The sequence below is a fragment of the Solanum tuberosum genome, unplaced genomic scaffold, assembly GCF_000226075.1.
Source record: "Solanum tuberosum cultivar DM 1-3 516 R44 unplaced genomic scaffold, SolTub_3.0 scf00135, whole genome shotgun sequence".
Classification (NCBI taxonomy): Eukaryota; Viridiplantae; Streptophyta; class Magnoliopsida; order Solanales; family Solanaceae; genus Solanum; species Solanum tuberosum.
Window position 1 is genome coordinate 324,768 of NW_006239059.1, and position 9,474 is coordinate 334,241.

A 9,474-nucleotide genomic window follows, 5' to 3' on the forward strand; every position below is an offset into this window, starting at 1 on the left:
TGTGTGCATACTATAAAAGGCAAGAAGTGATTCCTAAATAGATCAAGTTACCAAAACCTTATTATCTGTCAAATGAATTGATTTGAAGAGAAGTATTTGTCAAATGAAAGTACGTAAAAAAAGACTTCTTGTGATGGTTATTTAGCATTTTAATGTTTCATTTGCTACAAATTGGGTCAATAGTGGGTCTCAACATGCATCATTTGTTTCATTTCCTACAATTCTCTTTTGACTTTAGTGGCCTTTGATTAATTTCCAAAAAGTGATTTCTCTTTTCATTAAATTAATGTAACAACTAACAATTTATTTGTCCATTATTCTATTAAATTTTGTTTTGTAACCTATGTAATTTTTAAGGCATAATGCTTCTGTTCACTTATCCATAATATTATCATATTTTTGATATTTTTGGTTTTCTCACTTATAAATAGTGATGGTCTTACATTATTTTGTATATAAGTAAATGCAGAGAGCATAAAAGTTAGTAAAAAAGAGAGTTTTATTTAATTGAAAGGTGGTGTTATTTTTATGGAGCTTTGAATTTAACTCTTGTTCCAAATTTGTTGAGTCATACATTGTGATTGAGTTATTGTATCCTAGAGTATGCATACATGAATTCAATTAATTCTTGAACAAATCAAATGGACAATCCACAATTCAATGGATTTATAACATGATAAAAATAATTTTAACAATCTCTGACCATTTTTGTAGTTATTTACGAATTACGATTATAATATCCTTGCATAGGTGACCATGAGTGGAGAATTGGCATAAAACAAAAAAATAAACAAGTGGAATTTTTTTTGCCAGGCCTTACTATAGTGAAAGACTTCTTCGCTATATATAGTGAAGGGAGGCTCGCTATAGCAAAGCTGTAAGGCTACGGCTTCGCTATAACAAAGGGGTGGTCTGCTATAGTACTTTTTGCTATAACTAAGGTCCAATTTTATTATTTCGTGTTTAAGTTAATTGTTTGCTCAAGTCTTGATTATAAATTTTCATACTTGACCAGAGAACACCTAGGGCGACCTTTCCAAGGCTTATGGTTATTTTCTTCTTGAGCTAAGTCTATTTTTATTTCCAAATTTACTTTTTTTAATAGAATTAAAGGGTGAGTTCTTCATAGAACATTATGGGCAGAAACTTAGAATTATAGTGCTAGGGCACAACGTTAAATTATTGTGGTTATGCACGTTTTTCATTCTTCTATATTAAACTCGGTCTTCTAGCATAGAATTATTAATCTATGCTATAGTTTTGGTATTAGGGAACCTAAAAACCTCATAAAAATAGGTTCTTGAGCATGCAAACTGTTCAACAGAGGTTAATGAGATAAAAACTCTATGATTGATCATAAAAACCTATGATTTGATGAAGTAACCCTTAATTATTTGTTAGATCTTCTAAAATGGTAGAAATGCTTTATATATTCACAGTTGGATGTGGCAGGCCATGAATCACCAATTAAAAAATTTCATATGAATGAAACCACAGAAAATATAAATATTTAGCATATGGTAATCAAAATTATTTTTCAGTATATTCCCTCTAGGCAAGCTAGTCGTCCACTATTTCGACTTGGATTTAGTGTTTAAGATGATAAAAATTACTCCCTCTCTCCCAATTTATGTGACTTATTTTCCTTTTTAGTTAGTTCAAAAAAGAATGACACATTTATATATGAAGTAACAATTTAACTATAAAATATTTATTTTACCCTTAATGAAATGATTTACGGCCACACAAATTTATGTCATTCATTTTGAACCACAAGTCTTAAAAGTCTTGTTTCTTTTTTAAACTCTGTGTCGAGTCAAACTAACTCACATAAAATGGGACGGAGGGAGTAAGACATTTGAGGGAACAGATAGCAAAATAAACACTATTTTAGTATAGATTTTTGGCGGAATGACCTGGAAGACCTTTGTACTTGGCTCCGTTTGTCACCTAGACCCTTCAACTAACGACTTTACCAACTGAACACTTAAAGGTATTAAAACACACTATTTTAAACCTCTTTGACTGTTGACTAAGCTTATATGGTGTTTTTTTTTTGTTGACTCAGATCAAGAGAGTGGTTACACGCATTTAAAAGCAAGTGAAGAAAATTATTTAATTTTTTTAAAAAAAAAATTAAAAGAAAAATATAACAATTAAAAAAAAAAAAACCATTCCGAAATGTTATACGTTTCTTCTTCCTCCTCCTCATAATTTCACCCAACCCCTACCATCACCACACACACATCTTCTTCAATCTCTTCCAATACTCGTACATACAATTCTTCCTCTTTCTCTTCTCATATGCTACTTATCATTTGAGAGTTCTATAATGATTGGGGAAAAAATATTTATTTAGTTTTGAGTAAAAGAAGGGAAAAAAAGAGGTTCTAAATTGTGAAATAGATGCGAATTTTAGATGGGTTTTTGAAAAACATATGTTTGAGATTCTTTTTAAATGTAAGACAATTTTATTGAGAGCATTTTTGAAGAGTTTTCTATAATGACCCATTTTTTATCTCATTCTCCTCTTTCTCTCATCCTCCATTTTAGTCACTTTATTTCTCACCACCATTAAAATAGCAAAATTTATAATGAAAAACATAACAAAGCTTTCCTTATCTCTAATTCTTCTTCAACGTAAAAAATTCACTAGGAAAGAAAAAAAATGAATGATTAGTAGCAAAATAGATGAAAAATATGGGAAGAGAAGAAAATGGAAAGAGATCAAGAAAGAAATGATTTTGGAGATTAGTTTGAGATTTCCTTTAAAAAAAATATTATTTGTAATAAAAAAAATGATGTGGCAATATATTTCTGATGTGGATAGTGAGGTGTTATCCACATCAGCGCGATTGGGAGACCCACATGATCAGAGGGGTTTAAACTACTGTGTTTTAATAACTTTTCAATTGAAAAAATCGTGAGTAGAAGGGTCCAGGTGACAAACAGAACCAAGTATAAGGGTCTCCCAGGTCATTTCGCCTAGATTTTTTTTATCTCCGACACAACTAGCAACAACAATTAGCCAGGCCAAGAATAGTTGACAAATTAACAAGTAGGCTTGTTCAAAAAATTTAAAACTATTTTCTTCGAATATATTAAATATAATTCCGTGGGTTCATAAAAGATAGAGTTTCCTAATGAAAATAGAAAAATAAGTAGTAGTATTATACGTTAATTGGTTCCTTCCCACCCTTCAAACATCCCAACTCACAACCTTGAATTCTCATAGTGTTCATTTAAATTGGATATAAATACTTTTGGAACAATATTTTCTGCTTATCTTTTAAACATAAAAAAAATACTTATTTTGTAATATATATTTTTCACGTCAAATGTACCCACCCACCGTATACAAGAATTTTGCATTATTACAACAATAACAATAACATACTTAATAACTTTATCTTATTTTATAAAATAGAAAAAATGTTTCATAGTGACCACAAAATGAACGGGCATTTAAGAAGAAACATGACAGCCTATAAAATATAAAGTATCCCCAATTTTGCTGGCCTCTAGAAGTAAAATTAATTCATAAACATAATCCTCAAAATCTTGCGTGGAACCTAAATTAAACATAGAATCAACTTCGAAAGACATAATTAACCAGCTAATGATGATAAAGTATCGCGATCGGAAAAAAAGAAGAAGAAGAAAATCCACATGTATAAGTGTTGAGAACAAAATATAACATTTAGAAAATGAATCAAAACAAAGCCAAAAATCTTGAAAAATCACCTCCATCCATATAAAACCTGTGTATACTTATCTTTAAACCATCTTAAACTCCTCCTCAAAGACCCTTTAACTTTGCCTTCAACAGAGTAAACTTTATAACTAGCAACTCTCCTCTTCCTCTGAAACTCAGGATCATTGAAATTCCAAGATTTTGAAGATGACCCACTAGTGCTCTTCCCTTTTTTAAGCTTCAAATCTTTGTTGTGATGGGCTGGAGGTGGTGCACCAACTGACCTCAAATCATTAGAAAATTGGGGTTCATGATATTTATCCATTTGCATCCTACCATCAGCATAAGATTTTGATCTGTAATCATCCATGATTGTTTTTCTTAATTTTAGGTAAGAATTTTTTTTAGATAGGTATGGAAGAGGAGAAAATTTTGGAGAAAGTGGGATGCCAAACTGACAGAGAGAATGAGGAATAAGACGTGCTGCGAAAAGACTTTTTTTTAATAGTTTTTTGTTTTTATTTTGATTCTAGAGATTGGCGTTTCTAAACAACTTGTGTTTTGGGCTCAAGAAAATGACTTTGGTCCATGAAATCTGCTCTATTCCATCACTTGTACTACTCTTTTTCTTTTTATTGAACCACTTGTCTCTATGTTTGTGATTTTAATTTACCTGATATAGTTTCAGTTGATAAGTTTTTTAATAAATAAATAAAATATTTTAAGACTTATAATTTAAAATAAATTATGGATATTTATAGTTATAAATTATTTTATTAAAATAATGAATAATATAAAATTGAATTATTACTAGATATAAAAATGTATGATTTTTTTTTGGGATCAACATTGTTATATATGGGTTGGAGTGCTGGTCAATCAAAAACTTGCATGTTCAGTAAATGCATATTGCGGAGATGAAGATGTTGAGGTGAATGTATTGTCATACTATGAGTGATAAGATTAGAAATGGAGATATTCGAAATAAGTTGGGAGTGGTCTCCATGGTGGATAAGATGAGAGAAGCGACATTAAGATGATTAAATTTGGGCATGTGAAGAGGAGATGTGTGGATGCACTAGTGGGGAGGTGCGAGAGGTTGGTTATAGAAGGTACGAGGAGAGGCAAAAGTAGACCAAAAAAATATTGAAGAAAGGTGATAAGACAAAATATGACGTAAATTCAGATCATTGAGTATATGACCTTAAATAAGAGAGTGTGGGGAACATATATTAGGGTAGAAGGTTAATAAATAGTGTAGTGTTGTTTTGGTTAGGATGGTTGGTGTCTGTCATTGTACTAGTTGTACTACTGTAGTTCTTGTTATTGACATCCATCATTATTTATTTGTTTTAATACTCTATCCTAACATGTTTCTTATTGTGTATAGATTATTACACTACTTCGTTGTTGCTCCCCCTCAATAGACTTGACATTGTTTTCTTGTGACTTGCTAGGTTTTCTTCGTTGTATATGGAATTGCTGCATTTGAGTTGAGGACCTTTCAGAAATAATCTCTCTATCTCCCTGATATAGCGATAAGATTTGCGTACATCTTACCATCCTTAGACCTTACTTATAAAATTTTACTGAATATTTTATTGTTATCGTCGTCAAAGGGAGTCTCTAGCCCTTTAATAAAAAATTAAAACTAGTAAAAATTACTTTAAAGTAATTTATTCTTTTATCTATTCTCTTTCTTCAACAAATATTACTCTATTAATGATAATAAGAATAAAATTGAAAGAAATACTTTTTTCTTAATTTTCTAAAGTTACGTACAATAATTATTATAGAATAACTATTTTTAGCAAATACTTAGTACGGAGAAAATACGAGAGATACACTATTTTTTTCAAAAGTCTCCTTTCCCTTCCTTAAATGTCATTAGTCATTACGCACTCCTATAATAAATTCAACGCATACTAATCTTCCATTCTCACAAATATTATTCTATTAATGATAAAAATAAAAATAAATTTTTTTCTTAATTTTCTAAAATAACCATCATCGTAGAATAACTATTTTTTCACAATACGTAGTGAGAAAATACGAGGGAGACACTATTTTTTTCAAAAGTCTCCTTTTCCTAGAAAGTCATTACGCACTCCTACAATAAATTCAATGGGTACTAATCTTTCATTCTATTGGATGGAAAATTCGGGAAGAAATAGTTTTCGTTTATGACTTATTCCTCGAAATAATAATTACTTACTAGTTTATACATGGAACACTATGTTCCCATTTGCTTTTATTAAAATGTTTGAATATGAGGGTAATGCTAAATATTAAATATTAAAATGTGTATTAAGATTAAGATTGAATATTAGGGGTCGTTTATTAGAAAAAGTCATGTATTCATTAGTACCTTGGTTTGTACACTTTTTAGGCTAATTAGTATATTTTTAAGAAGGAAAAATAATAATTAGGCCTCAAAGAAGCACTAATTATCAATGACACATAATTTGACTATGTAGCAATATCAATTCAGTGTATATCAAAGCGAACAGATACAGAGCACATCATACAACAAAACGAAAAAAATAGGCCAAAAGTTTAAATCAAATATACTTAAAAATTCAAAGACATCCAAAACCTGAAGTTGTTGTGGACTTGCAATACAAAAAGACAAAACCAACAAAATTGGAAAACTACGACGAATCACAGAAACTGCAGTTTCCAACTTTTAGTCCAGTGCGGTTCTAACTAACCTAAGAATAAAATATTAAATTACTTAATATAAGGAAGAATTCAGCTCAGACAACCAAAACCACCACCTCAAAGAAGATCGGCCACATTGGCTGGTAGCTCCTCCACTACAACATTGTAAAACTTCTGAATGTCAAAAAGCATCCTTTCATCATCCTTTGTGACAAAATTGATAGCTACACCCTTCCTTCCAAATCGTCCACTACGACCAATACGATGCAAGTAGTTTTCTGGCTGAGTAGGAAGGTCATAGTTAATCACAAGGGATACTTGCTGCACATCAATACCACGTGCCAGAAGATCGGTAGTGATAAGCACACGAGATGACCCAGATCGGAACTCTCGCATAATGATATCTCTGGTGTTCTGGTCCATGTCTCCATGAGTGGCAGATACTGTGTGATCACGGCTGCGCATCTTATCAGTGAGCCAATCAACCTTACGCCTGGTGTTCACAAAGATCACACTCTGGGTGATGGCTAAGGTCTCGTAAAGATCGCAAAGAGTTTCAAGCTTCCACTCTTCCTTGTCAACATTCACATAAAATTGCTTGATACCTTCAAGAGTGAGCTCATCACGCTTCACAAGGATCCTCACAGGCTTGTTCATGAACTTCCTAGTAATTTCAAGGGCCTCTGGTGGCATTGTGGCAGAGAAAACACCAACTTGAATCTTTGGTGGCAGCAATTGGAAAATATCATAAATCTGGAAAATAACAAGACAACTTCAAAATGAGACACTATTTGTGAGCCTTGGGAGCAAGAAATAAGGTCAAAGAACCACCAAAGTCCTGCACCGATTCTAAAAGATATCAAAGCATAATAAGGCTAATAATGACGAGAATAGACAGAACTCCCATTCAGAGGTTAATATCACATATGCACAAATCTTTTACAAATCTAACATATGACTGTTGCATACAAATACTATACTTACCCATCACCCCATTACCCAAATAAAAAGAAAAAGGCAGCCCCATATTTGCGCCCTACTTCCCAAATCACAATGCAGAAACCTAATAAATAAGAATATTCCACTTGAGGGACCAAAAAAATGGAAGGAAAAAATGGCAACCTGATCCTTGAAACCTCTTGAGAGCATTTCATCAGCTTCATCCAGAACAAACATCTTGATGTGGTCGGGGCGAAGAGACTGCCTGCGCAACATGTCAAATACACGACCAGGAGTACCAACAACCACATGAACACCACTTTGAAGGATACGCTGATCCTCACGGACACTGGTACCTCCTACACAGGCATGAACCTTCACACCAAGATAGTCACCAAGTGCTCGCATAACCTTCTCAATCTGTTGGGCAAGCTCACGGGTTGGAGCCAGAACCAGAGCCTGACATTCGACTAAGCTGTAATCAAGTTGCTGGAGAATCCCAGAGCAGAAAGTTGCAGTCTTTCCTGTACCAGATTGTGCCTGTTGGATCACATCAAGACCCTTGCAAAAAGGAACAATACCCCTTTGCTGGATAGCAGATGGCTTCTCAAAACCTTCAAGCAATTTAAGACAGGTGTTCAATGCCTTGCTAAATCTAACAAGGGAAAGGAAAACCACTTAAGCTATTAAGAAGTGCATTTACCATAGGCATAGATTCCCCTAAGAAGGTTTTCTTGCAAACCCATGGCATCAAAACTGTCATGAACCTCATCATATGATGTGAAGAACTCCTGCTGTTCAGTCCCAAGCCTGTTTCAGCAAATCAAACATCAAAAAAATTTAAAAACCGAATGAGTAAGCACAAGATAGCTGCAATTGATAGATCCAAGGAGGAAATAAAACCCAAGTGTAGTTTTCTGCTGCCAGATAAAATCTCAATTGCTTAGAAATTAGAGCAAACAACTTACAGCTCGGTCATTTTAGCATCAAATTGACGAGCATCAAATTGAGAACCTTCCGGTGCCAAGCCAGCCATGACTATAGCAAACAAAAAACAATGGTATTACTCATATGAACTCATCAAACAATCTTTAACGTAATAAAAAGGAAAAGACAAAACATTATTGTGAAAATATCACAGATGTCAATAACTGTAGTAGCAATAAACATCATCTGCTTGTCCTTTCTAATATTAAAGGGGAGGAGGGCACAACAGAATGTATGTTTTTCTTTCTTATATGAAGCACAAAGCACAGAAAGAGAAGATACACATGAAAAACAACTATTTCAACTGGAGGCTATAGTAGCCAACTGTCAACCATCTTTTCAAGTTATGTGATTCTAGGTCAAAGTGACTAAGGCAGACCCAGCAGAGACGCAGAATACCGCACCATCAAGCTAACGATAAGAAACATGTCAAGCTTAACATGAAAGACAAAGAATAGATGGCAGGGGAAGGCATTATAATCCCCAGATTTACTTCCTATACATGATAAGTACCCCAACTAACCAGTTTTTCCAACTAGGAAACCTACATCCAGAACTGACGAACTTCTCACAACAAAATCACTACTTCAGGAACCTATTGCATCAAAACAGAGCGTCGACTCACTAACCACCCCTTCATTCCGATAACCCTTTCGCACAATACTTTCTAGGAGAATGAAATAGCTCACCTACTTAACAGATAATTAAAAAGATGATATTTATGCAATCAAGAAAATCATATCAAACAGATCTCCATGATAACAATAGTAAAATCACACGCAGAAAAATATATAATAAAAAACATAAAAATCAACCCCAGCAGCTAGATAACTCAAAACCCAGCTGTAGAAACGAACTCTAACCAACAATAAATCGTAAAAATTCAAACTTGAACACAAAAAACAAAGATTACATTCCAAGAAACACAAAAAAGGGAGAAAAAAGAAACATAACTAACCTGATAAAGATGAGTTAAAGATCTGAGGAATAAAGAGTAAAGAGTAGGAGGAGAAGTGGGTAAAAGCGATTGGGGGTTAGGGTTTGTAAAGACTGTCTGAAACTCCTCGGATCTACGCCGCAGGAGTTCAGGAAAGAGGAATAGATTAGAAAGATGAGACTGTTGTGTTTGTGTGTTTTTTTATGGTTTTTACTGGAATTGTATTTTACTACTACTAGGGGGATTTGGATTAGTT

General features: G+C 33.2%; 2 protein-coding genes across 2 annotated transcripts; both read right to left on the reverse strand.

Moving 5' to 3' along the window:
• Positions 1 to 3,740: 3,740 nt before the first annotated feature.
• LOC102597557 (uncharacterized) lies at positions 3,741 to 4,064 on the reverse strand. Its single transcript, XM_006351529.2, has one exon. The coding sequence runs from the start codon at positions 4,062 to 4,064 to the stop codon at positions 3,741 to 3,743; it is 324 nt and encodes a 107-aa protein (XP_006351591.1).
• A 2,174-nt stretch (positions 4,065 to 6,238) lies between these two features.
• LOC102597872 (eukaryotic initiation factor 4A-2-like) lies at positions 6,239 to 9,474 on the reverse strand. The gene is made up of 5 exons (XM_006351530.2): positions 9,240 to 9,474; positions 8,263 to 8,332; positions 7,998 to 8,104; positions 7,478 to 7,908; positions 6,239 to 7,108 (listed from the first exon to the last, which is right to left on the reverse strand). The coding sequence occupies exons 2-5, from the start codon at positions 8,328 to 8,330 to the stop codon at positions 6,473 to 6,475; spliced, it is 1,242 nt and encodes a 413-aa protein (XP_006351592.1). The 5' UTR covers positions 8,331 to 8,332; positions 9,240 to 9,474; the 3' UTR covers positions 6,239 to 6,472.